The sequence below is a fragment of the Pipistrellus hanaki genome (genome assembly GCF_964339955.1).
Source record: "Pipistrellus hanaki genome assembly, chromosome: 6".
In the NCBI taxonomy this organism is placed as follows: domain Eukaryota; kingdom Metazoa; phylum Chordata; class Mammalia; order Chiroptera; family Vespertilionidae; genus Pipistrellus; species Pipistrellus hanaki.
The window spans coordinates 15,806,410-15,823,360 of NC_140508.1; the positions used below are offsets into that span (position 1 = coordinate 15,806,410).

The 16,951-nt window shown below is 41.5% G+C and overlaps 1 protein-coding gene across 2 annotated transcripts in view; it reads left to right on the plus strand.

The window, feature by feature from the left end:
• Positions 1-16,951, plus strand: part of NAPB (NSF attachment protein beta) — a 42,809-nt gene that overhangs the window by 13,778 nt on the left and 12,080 nt on the right. The window contains exons 2-7 of one of the 2 annotated variants that reach the window (XM_084887015.1): positions 514-593; positions 4,241-4,357; positions 7,933-7,979; positions 8,127-8,204; positions 15,398-15,453; positions 15,624-15,708. In XM_084887015.1, the coding sequence (XP_084743141.1) occupies positions 514-593; positions 4,241-4,357; positions 7,933-7,979; positions 8,127-8,204; positions 15,398-15,453; positions 15,624-15,708 (463 nt within the window). The remainder of the gene's footprint in view (positions 1-513; positions 594-4,240; positions 4,358-7,932; positions 7,980-8,126; positions 8,205-15,397; positions 15,454-15,623; positions 15,709-16,951) is intronic. The other variant, XM_084887016.1, reaches the window with a different exon arrangement.

The following is a 16,951-nucleotide window of genomic DNA, read 5'->3' on the forward strand; positions in this document are numbered from 1 at the left end:
TGCTCCCTGCCACAGCTGACAGGTAGTATTAGCCACAGAGCAGTGCGACTCTTATATGCTCTTGATTCAGGCTTTGTTTTTATTTTTAATCTAAATAAACATCGTGCCAAACTGTTAGAAATTAACTTGGTAAAGATGTCTTTATCCTTCAAATTTTAATCTCCTCTGAAAAAGGTACTTCTGATTTCTCAGACTGATATAAACTTTAATTTGCATGCATGGAGAGGACTCTGATTAAGGGTGAAGATCCGGGGTCAGCCAGATCAGTGTTTGAGTCTCAGTTCTGTGGCATCCTTGCTATGTAACCTTGGGCTTGCTACTTTATTTTTGTTTGCCTTAGTTTCCTCACCTGGAAAATAGGAATAAGAGTATCCTCTTTAAGCAGCTGTTAGGATTCTATACTGCTGGTACATAGTATGTGCTCATTAAATAATTATTATTTGAGCATTAGGGATATGGATGGTTATTATAGAAAAACTTAATCTCTTTTTTTTTTTTTTTAATTTTTCTCAGAGGAAACACAAGAATAGAAGAGGCTTGTGAAATGTATACCAGAGCTGCAAATATGTTCAAGATGGCTAAAAATTGGAGTGGTATGTATACAGTTTTTGTTTGCTTGCTTTTGAGGCAGATACTTTTAAAGTCATTTTGAAGGAGGAAATGACTTCTGTCCCCTTAGAGAATAAGACTGTTGGCCTCAAGCCAGGTGTCAGTGCTGAATCACTGGTGCAAACACCATGAACTGGGATTAAAGGACCTTGATTTAGTGAATCAAATTGAAATCCTGATATAAAATTTAAACGTAAGGACTAGGTCTGTTTTAGTTTCTATAAACCACTCCTCAAGTATTAGTATTTTTTTTTTACTTTAGAGAGGAAGGAAGGGAGAGACAGAGAAACATCAATATGAGAGATACATAGATTGGTTGTCTCTCAAATATGTCCTGACAGGATCAAACTGTAATTTTTGCTTCTTATTAATATACTCAAATAAATCTATTGCCATAAAGATTGAAAGTTGTAGTAAAACTCAATGAAACCAGTGGGGAGTGTGGGGGGGCGGCTGGTCGATGTTCCTCTCTCATCAATGTTTCTGGCTCTCTATCCCCCTCCCTTCCTCTCTGTAAAAAATCAATAAAATATATTTAAAAAAAAAAAAAAAAAGAAAGAAAACAAATCAGATAAATAAAAATTCCTACTTTTCTTTTCAAAAACATTAGTAGAGAACTTCTACTTCTTGCTCTGAGAACAACTCTGTGATAATTGATTGTGGTTCCACTGAGAAATGTGACAATAGGAGCGTTACTTATGTATTCCCCAACAGACTTATTGTCATGTTTTAAAGTCATGCTTTCTACCCAGTGAAATTACACCTAACAAAATCAACAATTATTATTTTCATTGGTCTGAGAGGGGATGTTTCTTTCTAACGCTACTTGAGAAACAAAGTTATCCCTGTCCCTAGAAAAAGGGGCATTTCTTTAGTGAACTGAAGATGGCCTTCAACCAGAACAGGGATATGCTCTCTGCACGCTGGCCTACATTGGGGTCCTTGCCCTCTACGAGTTCATTTCCCATTTCCTATTTCTTCCACCCTCAGCTTTATTAAGATACTAGAGGCCTGATGCACGAATTCGTGCAAGGGGCTCCGCCCTGCAGCCACAGAGGCTTGCCTTGATTCTCACAGCTCTGGCTGTGTCCGGAAGGTCTTCCAGCTGTGTGGTCTAATTAGCATATTATGCTTTTATTATAACAGATTATTATAGATAATTGACACAGAATTTTCTGTAAGTTTAAGGCTGGTTTGCCCATTTGCTTTTAAAAATCATTTCAATGAAAAAAATGCTGTTAAACTAGATGAATCTGAAAGGTCTTTTTCTGGCTTTACAAGATTTTTTGTAGGTTTAGTTCTAGATAAAAAGGCCATGTTATGTATTTTCAAAATACACTTATGCCTGAATTTTAAAGTACTGGGAAAAAAAAAAAGAAGAAGAGAATATTATCTTAACATTTACATCTTTTGTTTTGTTCCTTGGTCTGCAGTAATAGTAAAGAAAGAGTGCTCTTATCTAAAAAAGACCACTTATTCTATCTGGTGATCAGATAAACCTAAGGAAATTCCATTTGAGAGAGGCTATTTACATTAATATCAATACATCTAAAGAGGCTTTGTATTTACCCTCCCCATCATCTCTTGCCTACTCTGATCTCTCAGCTTCTGCATTTTTTTCTAGTCTGTTTTTATGAACCACCTAAGTAATTCCGTTCAAACACGTCAGCTTAAGTCAAATAAGAGCTAAAGTCCTTAACAGTGGCCTTCTAGGACTTACCTGATCTCTGATCCCTGACTCTTCCTATCTCATACCTCATCTCCTACCCACTCCCCTCATTCATCCGACTCCCTCCTCAAAGCCCTTTCCTGCACTCTTTCCTCAAAATAGTGTAGCCGATTCTCTATATCTCCTTCAAATATTGTCTTCTCAGTGAGGTCTTCCCTGGTCAATCCTTTTAAAGACAGCAATCCACTACCTAGCAAAATTAATAGAAAAAATGTTTACTAATTTATATTGTGTATGTGTTTTTATTATATGCTGTCTCCTCACTAGAATGCAAACCATAGAAATCCAGGGTGTTTCATCTCTGCTATACCTGCAGGACCTGGACTGGTGCCTGCAACATGGTAGATGCTCAGGATACGCATGTAATAAATAGCTAAATATTAGATTCTATGAAATTATTTCTGTGTGGCAGTGGTGGTTATCATAACACCACTGCATCTCTAGTTTTAAAACGTATAAAGATTAATCTAATTTGATTGATGCTGAGTTTTTGAGAGATCATCCTGGCAGGTGTTAGACCAGTTTTACAGGTGAAGAAATTTAGCTTGAGAAGTTGTATGACTAGTCATATCTGCTCCTTTAAATACACTTTTCAATTTGGGGAAATTGAGCTGGCATTTATTAGCAGTGATTAGAATGAGTGCTCAGTGAAAAAGTAAGCCAGCAATTAGTTTTGGAGCATGAAAAGATAAAATCAAAACACTTAATATTATCTGGGGAAATGGAGCCAGCCCTAGAGAGCCTGGAGTCGTGGTATTATACTCAGCGAGGAAAGATGGACCATCAGTGGCTCTGGGACAGTCAGCATAGATAAACTGCAGAAAATGAAGTTATTGGTAGAAGAGGAAAGATGTAGGTTATAAAGGAAGTGGTGACATTTAGACATACCAAACTACTGGTATTAGTTGTAGGGTAGGTTTGCATGTAATAAGGATAATGACCAACACATGGAACTGGAGCCAGTCTGAGCACTTTACTTGGGAGATCCACGTTCTGACTATACTCTTCTGAGGCAGAGCCCATCAAAGCTCACATCTAGCTGATACGTTCCTGAACTGTCACTTAGAAGTTAGCTGCTGCCCAGGTACTTCAGGGGCCTACCCACAACCTTGCAGTGGCATTGGCCCCTCCTCTGGGAGCCCCTCATGATTCATCCAGGAAGCATTAAAGCCTGGTGGGCAGGGTTCTCTCTTCCATGCTGGTGGTTAAATACTTCATGGGCACACTTTCAATCTTGCCCAGAAATACCAGCAGTGGGTACTTAGGTATCTCATTCTATTTTCTGTATGGTTTTGAATTGTGTTTTTTTTGTTTTTTTTAATACCAAAAGGTTTTGTGATATTCTTAATTGTGCTTTTCCTGGTGGAATAAACCCTTTCCTCTCCATTCCTGTTAGTACTTACTTCCCTATTCCAGATCTTAAGAAAAAACTTTGGATTCCACAATTGAAGGCCTACCGTAATTATCACTCTTTGAGAAACTTTCTTTGTCCATGAAACCTTCATTAGCAATTTCTTCAACAATTACAACTAAGTCTAGGGGACGCTGTAAGATAGAAAGATGATCTCAGTGTTTTACCTTTCTTCAAACATTAGTAGCTTCAGCCTGCCAGTCAGTGTTCAGGATGCGCTGTGGGATAACATTGAGTGGCCTGGTACTAGGCTGTTGCTATTGAATGGAAACTGATAGCCTAGGGCCCACTTGGGAGGTCTTCTGTGGCTGAGAGAAGCTTCTCTCACTGTTTGACTTGATTCTGACTAAGAGGCATTGATTGCATTTCCATGTGCTTCCGACTGGAATACTTCTTTCAGTGGCATGGAACTTTCTAGCACTCAGGGCATGGGCTCTTCTGTAGGCATACTTGTTCCTCTCTGTTTAATTGTACTAATTTATCTTCCTCAGCTGCAGGAAATGCATTTTGTCAGGCAGCCAAACTCCATATGCAGCTTCAGAGCAAACATGATTCTGCCACCAGCTTTGTGGATGCTGGGAACGCTTACAAAAAGGCAGACCCTCACGGTAAGACACACCTCTGTCTAGGACAGCGATTTTCAACCTATGTGCCGTGGCATACCGGTGAGCCACAATAATTTTTATTAAGCCATGAAATACTTGACAATTTAGTTATGGGCACTGTGCTCTTTTCCCTTAGATTGTCAAATTTTAAAAATGACAATAGCCAACGCAGCAATAGCTGTCCGGTGTGAATGAATCAATATTATACTTTTTTTTTTTTTTTTTGGTCAGATCAGCAAAAAATATACTATATTTTCTGGTGTGCCACAGAATTTTACTAATTAGTTCGTGTGTACCATGAGATGAAAAAGGTTGAAAATCGCTGCTCTTAGGATGGTAGGGCTGAAGTTGGTAACCTTTTTCACAGGTTATACTGCTGGACCTTTAGAGCGCTGATAAAAATAAACCTTTGTACTTTGGAATAATAGAGATTTTGGTAACTTTTAAGAATTGTTGTTTAATCATTTGCAGCTTTAATGAAGAGAAGATATGTTAAATTTAACCTGGTGGTTTAATTGCTTAACAGCATTTTCTTAAACTTCATTTATGTTGCATTTTGGAGAACTTTTTAGAAATTAGCTTTAACTTTATCTAAGACTTATTATGTCCTAATTTTATGAATATTGTTTACTAGAGGAAATGCCCATGTTCTTTTACTCTTAAATACTTAGCACATTTTAAGATCCAGTTAATGGGAAATTAGAGTATTGGATATTGGGGCTTTTTTGTTTGTTTGTTTTTGAGAGAGAAAGAAACATCAATTTGCTGTTCCACTTATTTATATATTCACTAGAGGCCCGGAGCACGAAATTCATGCATGGGCGTTGGGGGTGTCCCTCAGCCCAGCCTGCACCCTTTCCAATCTGGGACATCCCTCTCACAATCCAGGACTGCTGGCTCTCAACTGCTTGTCTGCCTGCCTTCCTGATTGCCCCTAACAGCTTCTGCCTGCCAGCCTGATCACCCCCTAACCACTCCCATGCCAGCCTGATTGATGTCTAACTACTCCCCTGCCAGCCTGTTTGTCCCCAACTTCCCTCCTCTGCTGGCCTGGTTACCCCTAACTGCCCTCCTCTGCAGGGTTGATTGCCCCCAACTGCCATTCCTTGCAGGCCTTGTCCCTCCCAACTGCCCTCCCCTGCTGGCTATCTTGTGGTGGCTATCTTGTGTCCACATGGAAGCAGGATCTTTGACCACATGGGAGCAGCCATCTTGTGTGTTGGAGTGATGGTCAATCTGCATATTACTCTTTTATTAGATAGGATAGATGCCTGGTGCATGGGTGGGGGCCAGCTGGTTTGCCCTGAATAGTGTCCCAGATCAGGGTGGGGGTTCCTCTAGGGCGGAGGCGGTGGGGGGGGGGGGACCCCAAGGCCTGGGTTAGGGGCCTGTGGTGGTTTACAGGCCATCCACGCCCCACCCCCACCCCCACCCAAGTGTAGGCCCTGGTATCTGGAATTTATCTTCTACAATTGAAACTTTGTAGCCTGGAGCAGAGCTGAGCCTCCTGCTTGCTCCGTGGCTGCCACCATTTCTATTGGAACTTATTTACCTTCTATAATTGAAATTTTGTAGCCTGGAGTGGATGCCTAGGCTATCACCTGGGGCAACCCTAGCCTCTTGCTCTTCCAGCTCAGTGGCTGCCACCATTTCTGTTGAAATTTATTTACCTTCTGTAATTGAAACTTTGTACTCTTGAGTGGAGGCCTGGGCCTCCAGGGTGTGCAGAAAGCTTGGCTTCCTCCATTGCCAGGGAAACCCAAGCCTCCCTCCTGCTCTCTGAGGCTGCAGCCATCTTAATTTGGGTTAATTTGCATACTTGCTCTGATTGGCTTGTGGATGTATCAGAGTGATTGTTAATTTGCATATTGCTCTTTTATTAGATAGGATTGGTTGATTCTTATATGTGTCCTGACCGGGGATCAAACCTGCAACCTTAGCATATCCCGGCAACACTAACGAACGGAGCTACCCTGTCAGGGCAGTATCTGCTGGTTAAAATCAACTTATTTACACAGTATTCATCTGACTGATTAAAGTGTTTTTCAAAGTATTTGTTTTAAGGAAAGAGCAAAGTTGGATATTTAAAGTGGTAAAATTTTGCAAATGTTATATTTCTTTTAGTTAGAAGAGTTCACATTTAATAATTAAAAGTATTAATTTCTTCCCTCACACATGCACTGGTAGCTATGGGGTTTCTCTTTTTTCTTTTAGCAATCATTTTAACATAGAAATTCCAACTTTTATGATTATATCATATGGAAATAAGATATTTTCAAGGGCTTTTGTGTAGAAATTGACCATGGTTTTTTCCCAAAAGTGAAAAACTGAACACAGCCTAATGAGCAATGAGATAAGAATGGTAGCCACAACCAGTGAACTAAAAAGTCCCAGGTTTGATTTTGGTCAAGGGCACATGCCCGGGTTGTGGGCTCGATACCTAGTAGGCGGCATGCAAGAGACAACTAGGTAATCAGTAATTCTTATCTTGATATTTCCATCTCGCCCTCTCTTCTTCTCTGAAATCAATACAAATATGTATATTAAAAGTAGAAAAAAGAAATGATAAAGTTATAATACAACAGTATTGTAGAACATGATGCAGTTACTACAATCCTTCATTTCAGAGAGTCTTTAGTGACCCGGTCAATGTTTACATGGTAACTGAAAAACCACATGAGAATTGAGATCTCAAATTCACAATAAAGTCTGTGCACATAGAAATGCATCTAGAAAATACTGGAAATGAAGAGTGGGTTTGAGGGGGATTATAGATAGCTTATTTTTCTCTATATCTTTCTGTAGTTTTAAAGGAATGACAATGAATTCACATTTCTTACATAGTTTAGGAGGAAATAGCTTTTACCTTCTTTTCATCTACTTTCTGATTTTTTCAGGTAGGCTTTTTTACTCTGCCACTTCTTTTTTAGAAGCAATAAATGTGGAGCTGTCGGACAGTGCCAGAATTACAAATGCCATCATTTTGTGATGGAGTGTTGGTTCTGAACACAGCCTAACTTTTGGGAAAAGAATATACTTTATTAACACTGTCACTTACTAGATTTTTTTTATTTCTTTGTGTGTATGTTAGTAGACCAAACGTTAATATCTTTAATATTGTACAAAATGTTGACTTAAGAATTTTCTGAACAGGGACTTCAAAGTGCTTTTGATTTTGGCTGCATGAAGAGTAGCCTATTGAAGTGTCTTTCTTATAGAGAACTTTCTTCCAGAATTAATATGTATATACGATATAATGTCATTGAAGAATACATTTACATTTGTGTGGTGTTGATGACAGTCCCATTTTTGCTTTATAATGCAGTCTCTCCCCTGGATGGAGTCCCCACTTAGATTTAGAGTAACCAAGCCAGAACCACTCTAGCTCCAGTTGGAGTATGCTGAGGAGGCCTGGACTTGTGTGTGATTCATGTTTGTTTCTCTTTAACTAATATGCCCACCTTCTGCCCCAAACGGACCTCCTTAATGTTCTGGTAGCAGCTAGGAAAATAGGCTCACTTGAACCCTCTTTGACTGAATGGATTTTTCATTGTTTTTCTTAAATGCCTACGCTTCAGAGGCTATCAACTGCTTAAATGCAGCCATCGACATTTACACAGACATGGTAAGACATTACCTTGCTTGAGTAACTGTGGGGTGGACTCCTTGACATGGCTTAGAGTTGTATTTTTTTTTTTTTATCTTGTTCCTAAACTGGTGGCATTAAAATAGGTAAAACAGGAATGTAACTCTGTTTTTTGTTTTCCCCCAGGGAAGGTTTACAATCGCAGCCAAACACCACATCACTATTGCTGAGATTTATGAGACTGAACTTGTAGACATCGAGAAGGTAAGCAATGGGTCAGATTTTTTTAACCTTGGTGTGAAGCAGGGAGTTGACTCCAGGGACTCCTCCTCTTCCAGCAGAGTTGAATGGAGTAGAGTGACCAGTAATGGCATGACTACACGGGGAAGTTTTAGGGGCTTGGTGGCTAAGGAGGAGAGAAACTGTTTTCCCGAGTAAGGATCTGAGGCGAGAGCTAGTTAAGATTTACTTGCTGTGTCTGCTTATGTGATTCATGCTAGAATCTTCATCTCTTTTGCTGAGGCTTTTGTAGCCCTGGGAAGGAAGCTTAAGTACAGTTACATATCTTTGAAACCTGGGGAAGAAGGTAGGTGAACACGAACTTGGCCACATGTCTGCCTCCCTCAAGCCTGGCTCTTTATGTGGTGACTTATACGGGCATACCTTGGAGATATTATGGGTTTGGTGTCAAACCACCACTATGAAGTGAAAAGCACAATAAAGAGAGTCACACATGTGAGTGTGCAAGTGCATATGAAAGTTATGTGTCCACTATACAGCACACCCTAGTATACATCGTTTGTTCAGCGTTGTTCCATTATAATGATGAGATTCTGTAGGAACTCACTAGTAACTCTTCTGTATATTAATCGCCCTATGGTAAAATTGGTTATGTTATGTCATTTAACTTTAGGTTGTAAAACTTTCCGACAACATTAAGTGAGGATTTAATTAAGTAAATATATATACATATTTACTACTGTAGCCTGTTCAGTGTGCAGTAGCATTATGTCTATTAAAAGAGTGTATATACATTTATTAATAAAAAGGTTTTATTACTTAAAAAAAAACTATCACCTGAGCATTCGGCAAGTCCTAATCTGTTTGCTGGTTGGATGATTTTTTGATGTTGATGAAAATGCAGTATTAGCAAATGCAATAAAACAAGGTACTATGTCTCTAGTAGCAGAAGAAAAGAGGAAGAAGGAAACACTTATTGAGCAAATACTCTTTTCCAAACATTGTCCTTGGTAGCTTGCCATGAATTTTACCACATTTCAGCTCTATGGCTATGGAAAAACTAGGACTCAAATGGTTACACTGCCTCTGCTCACTCAGGCTGGAACGAGTGGAGCTTACGCAAAGCTGGCCCAGCACTCTCTTGTCTCCCGCTGTCAGGGGATCTCCTGCAGGGCTGGAGTGTACCGTGGTGAGAGGAAAACACATTGGCCACACTTCAGAGGCTGCCTCTACTCAGACTGGAGACAAATGTTTATGTAAAACTGTCCTCCTGAGTGCTGCGATGGAACAGGTGTGAACCAGATCATCACTCTCAGGCTAATGAGCACTAAGCAGCTGAAAGACTCCAGCTGCCTCCTAGCTCGGTGGCTGTGGCACTCCCCGTGCCTGCCCTGGCATTGGCCAGTTGTCACTCTTCCTCTCCTTTGTTTTATTTCTTTCTTGGCTTCTGGACCACGTCTCCCACCTGGTTCTCTGACCACCTCACTGAGCACTCTCTTCCTGACTCCTTAGCTAGTTCCTTTTCTTCTTCTCGCCCTATAGTGTGACCCCAGAGTTGGGTTGTCGTCTTCTCTCCGTCTTGCTCCCTCGATATGTCTATGTGTACTCACTCAGCATCACAACTTTAAGTATCGGCTGTATCCCAGGACTTGCAGAGCTGACTGCAGCCTAGACCTCTCCCCGAGCTTTAGATTCCTACGTCCCCATGACTGCCAACCTCTCAACTGTAAACTCAAGGCAGGCGTGTGTAAGACTGAGTCCTGACCTGGCCTTCCTTTTCTCCTGATGTTCCCCCTCCAGACCACAGGCATACTTGCCTTTTCTTTCTCCACATCCAACCTGTGAGCAGTTTCTGTGGGCACTGTCCTCAGAACTCCCAAGTCTCAGCACCTCTCGCTGTCCTTTCCGAGGCGTCCTCGGTCTTGGGGAGATGAGCGCTCATGTGTCATCTTGCCAGCTGAAGCCACTGCCTCGGCTCCTGTCCACAGTGGTCAGAAGAGCCCTCTGGAGGCGGAAGCCTGAAGTGCTCTGTGTCATCTCTGCTGTCAGGGACTGGGGTTGGCAACCACTTCACCACAGGGGTTTCCTCAACATTGAGGGTGGATAAAATGACGTATGGTGCACTCTTGTTTTCTTTCTTTATAAAAAAAATTTGATGATTTGCCACACAGCTTCTGAAACCTCCATTGCTCACTACTCACAGTGTTCCTGCCATTCTATGAGCTGGTCTTTTTTCATTGTGTTCTTTTTAAAAAAGCAATTTAAGAATATTACTCGGCACACACAGGTTAGCTTGTTGTGTTCTCTGATGTTTGGCATCCTATGTTGAGAAACATTGTCTTCGAGTTTCTGGTGGATCTATCAGATTTTGGTTGGTGTGTGAAGTTTATTTGAAAAAATCAGTTAAACTAAGTACACAAGTACTTTATATCTGGTTTCTGACAAATGAATTTCTTTCCTTTTAATATGTTGTCTGATTCATTCACAGATTTTAGCTAGTGAACAGTGAAGTTTCATAAATTCACATTATTTCTTTGACTTCACAAAGTGAAACATGGAACCAAATAATAAATAGGTCCTTTTTAAATGGTCCAGAGGAATTATGACTCATTTCTGTCTTAAGTCCCTAGAGGACCTGATTTAGTACTGTTTGTTACTGTTATGTGTAGTGTGTCCAGTTCTTGTTAAGTCCTGTCTGGGGGTATGTGTTCTAAAAGAATTGATCCCATATTTAAAGCTGTTTTACCTACAAAGTGCACCCTGGGAATTGCATTTGCCTTAATGACGATGGTGCAGTCCTAGAAAGCCTTGTGTTTCCTTTCAGGAACCATGTGTTCCAGCACCGTGCCACTGGCCCAGCTCTCCCAGGGAGGCTTGTGACCCCTGTGGCGTGCCACTTACGCACAGGATAGTCAGCTGGGTGGTTTCTGGGTTTACTGTTATGGGTGCTACTGTTGTTGGTTGCTGTGTTCTACTTCTTATATTATTGTCTTTGGGACTGTAACTTACAGTGGGCTGATTTCTAGTGTGAAATGTTCTGCGTATGCTTTATAAGTTTCACTACCAGTTAAAACTCCACAAACTAGGTGGAATGTCAGTATAACCCGTGGTCAACAGGTTTACTCTGAAACTGCTCTAAGCCAGTGGATAAGTTCTCCTTTCAACTTCAGTCTCTGTCAAAACTTGGGAAAACCATAATTTTTTTATTATTGGCTTAATTAGCATTATTAAAAACTAAATTGAAATTTTTCTTTTATTATAATAAACCGAGCTGAAGTTCACAGTTATATGAACTTTTTGATGAACCAGTATTGTTATTTAATAAGTATTAGGCTAAACATTGGGCCTCTTTTGTCTTTTTAACCTCCAAAATACCCTGTTTCCCTGAAAATTAGACAGTGTCTTATATTAATTTTTGCTCGCAAAGATGCGCTAGGTCTTAATTTCAGGGGATGTCTTATTTTTCCATGAAGAAGAATACGGTACACATTTATTGTTAAATGAAAATAAAGGAAATTTATTACCTGTATACGGTACGGTAGTATGGTAGTTGTCAACACAAACCAGACAAACTGAATCCTACAGTATCAAGAATTTACTCATTTATTCAATGACAATCATGTCATCATCTTCTAGAACATTATCATAACAATCCAATTCCTGAATTTCCTGGTGAATTTCTTGTGACTCCATTTCTTTCAGAATCAGTGGACCAAATCTCTCATGTTTAGCCTAGGGGGGGCCTTATTTTCGGGGGATGCCTTATATTTCACTCGGAAACCTGTAAGTAGGTCTTATTTTCGGAGGATGTCTTATTTTCGGGAAAACATGGTAGTTCAACCCAACTCTTTTCAACCTATGTACTTGTAAAGAGAGGACTATCGTGTACCTATTCTTTTATGGCTTTCATAAAGAACTTAAGATTTCATAAAGAACTTCCCGAAGTGAATGTTCTATCCATTACTTTTAATCATAGCAAGGTAGCTCATTATACTTACCCATTTAAATTGTTCCCATTTTCTCTATATAATAAAAGCCTAATATGCAAATCAACAGTACAGCGGAATGGCTGGTGGCTGGTCACTATGATGCACGCTGACCACCAAGGAGCATATGCTCAATTCAGGAGCTGCCTCCAGCCCACAGGCCCTGGGCCAGCCAACGCGGGTGCTAGCAGGGCCCCCTGGTCGCCCTGCAGAGGGAAGCAACCTGCGGCAGCAAGGGGCAGGGCAGGCCCTCAATCACCCCATTGGTCAACTTCTGCAGATGGGGGCGACCTGTGGTGGGGGCAAGGGCAGGGCTGGTGCACAGGCAGTGCCAGGCCAGCCAAGGCGGGTGCCAGCGGGGGACCTCCCCCCCAATCGTCCTGCCAGTCGTCCCACAGATTGGCCCTGCCAGCCATCCAGGCCTAGGAACCCTACCCATGCATGAATTTCATGCATTAGAACTCTAGTTTAAATAATGCTGAGAAAATTTGGTGGAGAGGAGCATATTAGTTTGGGTAGGCCATTGGTCGGCAAACTCATTAGTCAACAGAGCCAAATATCAACAGTACAATGATTGAAATTTCTTTTGAGAGCTAAATTTTTTAAACTTAAACTATCTAGGTAGGTACATTGTTATTAACTTAATTAGGGTACTCCTAAGCTGGCCTTTGCTAAAAACTCAAGTGGCCAAAGAGCCACATGTGGCTCACCAGCCACGGTTTACCAACCACTGGGATAAGCTAAGTGGCTGAAATAAATAGACCCAAAACATGATCATTCACACACAGAAGTGTCTATTTTTCACAAAATTGTCCAGACTCATAGGTAGAGAGTAGGCATACAGCTTTGGGGGGTGGAGGGAGGTGGTGGAAGGGGTTGAGCAAAACAGGGAAAAAAAGAAAGAAATCATGGACACAGGTGACAGTATGGAGATTACGGCTGGGGAGGGTGGAGAGGGCGGGGAGTGGAGGTGGAAGAGGGTATAGGAGGGTATGGTAATGGAAAAAAAGAAAAAACTGATCAGTTTTGTTAAAAACTGCAGTCCAGCCGAAACCGATATGGCTCAGTGGATAGAGCATCGGCCTGCGGACTGAGGGGTCCCAGGTTCGATTCTGGTCAAGGGCATGTACCTTGGTTGCGGGCACATCCCCAGTAGGGGGTGTGCAAGAGACAGCTGATGGATGATTCTCTCTTATCAATGTTTCTAACTCTCTATACCTCTCTCTTCCTCTCTGTGGAAATATTAATTAAATATATATATTTTTTAAAAACAAAAACAAAAAAACTGCAGTCCAGACAAGGCTAATGTTGGCTCTGCCCCCTTCAGCCTGTGGCTCTGCATTCTTGGTTATAACCATTACCACCTGCAGGAAAGGGGACCATACGCTTTATGGGCCAGGTCTGTTTGCTTCCAGACAGTCCCCTGTGCCCATAAGCACACCAGAGTGTTTCCTAACACAGTTCCTAACCTCTTATATTTTATTTGTGTGTTTTCTGTCCCTGAGCCTCTCGTAACTCATTAGAACTGCCTCGAAGCCATTGAACTGGTAGACAGCACCTGCAATCTGATTTTCTCACAGGTTTCTTTTAAGTTTACCGGAAAAACCTTGAAGGCAGGGATCTACAAATCTACCAGCTGTTTATGTATGTCTGGAAACTAAGAATGGTTTTCTGACTCATTAATCATTGAGGGAAAAGCATTCATAACACAAAAATTAAATTAAAGTGAAATTGTATTGTCCCTGAATAAAGTGTATTTGCATATAGCCTCAGTCCTTCATTTATGCATCATCTGTGGTTGCTTTTGTGCTACAAAGTTCAAGAGCCTATTATTATCTGGCTCTTGAGATACAAAGAGAGATACAAAGTTCATAAAGCCTATTATTACCTGGTCTGTTACAGAAAAGTGTTTCTGACCCATAATTTAAAACATTGTTTATACTTACCTCTTGCCCTTATTGTATTGACCTTTACAATTTTTTTCTATTTCTGGACTTTGTTTCTTTTCATGAACCAGCTAATTCCTTCAGTTCTTTTTCCTTATAAAACCTGGCTAAAAAAATAGTGCATACTATCATCTGGCCCTTTCCATAGACCTTATTTCCCTTGTTTCCAGCTCCAATAGGCATGTGGGGTGTGTGTGTGTGTGTGTGTGTGTGTGTGTGTTTCAAATGCAAGCAAAGTTTATTTCGTGACAGAGGTAGAACAAGCGAGCCCTGGAAGAAGTGAGCCAGCTGGACTGCATGGGCTCAGGAAACAAGTTACAGAGGCAAAAAGAAGGGCCCTTAGGAATAAGAAAGGCAAAGCAAATGTACCAGGAGGAAGGAGAGGCGGGAAGACCTAAGTCTGCCCTAGAGGAGAGAGGGAGTCCTGGGGAAAGACCACGGGGGTAGGGAAAGGCACAGGCATTCTCAAGAGAAAGAGCAGCTTGCAGTGCTTTGCCTTCTGAGTTGTCATGTGCTTGATTTCACCTAATCTGTGTCCCACAGGACCAGAGCTTCTAGCTTTTCAGCCTGCACTCTTTCTTTTCCACGTGACTGTTAATTAAGCACCACACATTTTAGAGTGAAAACAAGACCTTTAATCTAGGTGACACTTAGGTTATTATTGAGGATAATGTGTGCTGCTTTAGCAAACCTTAAATCTAAATTGAATAGGCTTCTCATATCTCAGAAATAACAATCCAGCAGAGCTGCTCTGCGTTTGGCAGTGGTGGGGCATGGGGTTTGAGGTCCATTCTGCCTTTTGTATTTAGTTAGGAACCAGGCTGACAAAAGTCCTGCCACCTTTAGCTTGTGGATTCCTTTGTCACCCTAGACTTGGCTATTTTATTGCCATGCTGGCTCCTGAGAAGGGAGGAGGCCTGGAGAAGGATGCAGAGTCAGATTATGGACCACGCCTGGGAGTGGTTTACAGCATGTTTGTTTATATTCCATTGGAAGGAATAGGTCTCATAGCTGCTCTAACTGCAGTGCAGGCTGGCGAAGTGGTGGTAGCTGGGAATTTGCCATGGGGGAGGGCGATAAGAGATTTTGATGGACAGCGAGCAGTCTGCTGCCAGGCTTCCAGAGGTGCATGCATTTTTGTGTTCCCTGAATAAAGCAGGCCAAGTTGTGAAAGGTTTACCGTTGGGATAGTTTTATTTATAAGAAAAAATACCCATGCAAGTGTAGTTTTTTAAATGCAACTCTTTAAACAAGTAGTTTGAATAAGATGTGTGTGTGTTTTCAGGCTATTGCACATTATGAACAATCGGCTGATTATTACAAAGGAGAAGAATCCAACAGGCAAGTATTACTTTTAACATAAATAAATGGATTTTTGTTAAGTGTGATAAAAGATAAATCTTTGCTATACTCTGTTAGCGAAGTGTACTGTACCGTACCAAATGAAAGAGTACTGGGTGTCTTTTTATTTCTCTGTTTGTTGCTTACTTTGCTCTGGTTCTTCATTTCAGTTCAGCTAACAAGTGTCTGCTAAAGGTGGCAGCATATGCTGCCCAGCTTGAGCAATACCAGAAAGCCATCGAGATCTACGAGCAGGTGAGGTTACTGCTGTCTGTTCAACTTCCAGCAGAATTTACTCTGAATCTTTTTTTTTTTTACTTATAAATTTAATTTTTATTTTTATTAAGATCTAATTCACACATTATAAAATTCATCCTTTTAAGGAGTACCATGTCTGTGGTGTTTAGTATATTCGCAAAGAATGTATAACCATCACCATTTCCTAATTCAAAACATTTTTATCCCCAAAAGAAGCCCCATTCTCTCCTCCAGTCCCTGGAAATACTATCTATTGTCTGATTAAGTGGATTTGCTGATTATAGGCCTTTAATATGTATGGAATCATATTGTATGTGGCCTTTTGTGACTGGCTTCTTTCACTTAGTAAAATTTATTTTCAAGGTTCACTTATGCTATACTTCATTCATTTTCAAAGCTGAGTAATATTTCAGTTTATCCATTTATCAACTAATGGATATTTGGGTTATTTTCATTTAGGGCTATCCTATTTAATAAAAGACAATATGCAAATAGACCATCACTCCAACACACAAGATGGCTGCCCCCATGTAGTCAATTATGGCCACCACCATGTAGACACAAAATGGCCACTACAAGATGGTGACAGGAGAGGGCAGTTGGTGGGGACCAGGCTGCAGGGGAGGGAAATTGGGGGCAACCAGGCCTGCAGGGGAGGACAGTTGAGGGGACCAGGCCTGCAGGGAAGGACAGTTGGGGGTGGCCAGGCCTGCAGGAGAGGACAGTTAGGGGCAACCAGGCCTGTAGGGGAGAGCATTTGGGGGCAACCAGGCCAACAGGGGATGGCAGTTAGGGGCAACTAGGCTGGAAAGGGAGCTTAGTTAGGGGTTACCAGGCCAGCAGGGAAAGGCATTTGGGAGCAACCAGGCCGGCAGGGGAGGACAGTTAGGAATGGCCAGGCTGGCAGAGAAGGGCAGTTAGGGGCAATTGGGCTGGCAGGGGATGGCAGAGGAGGGCATTTAGGGATTGATCAGGCTGGCAGGCAGAAGCAGTTAGGGGCAATCAGGAAGGCAGGTGAGCGGTAGGGAGCCAGCTCAGTGGAATTGGACCTAAACAGGCAGTCAGACATCCCTCGAAGGGGCCCAGATTGGAGAGAGTGCAGGCTGGGCTGAGGGACACCCCCCCTTGCACGAATTTCGTGCACTAGGCCTCTAGTTATGAATAATGTTGCTATGAACATTTGTATTCAAGTTTTTGTTGAAGGTATGTTTGCAGTTCTTTTGGCTATATACCTACTATT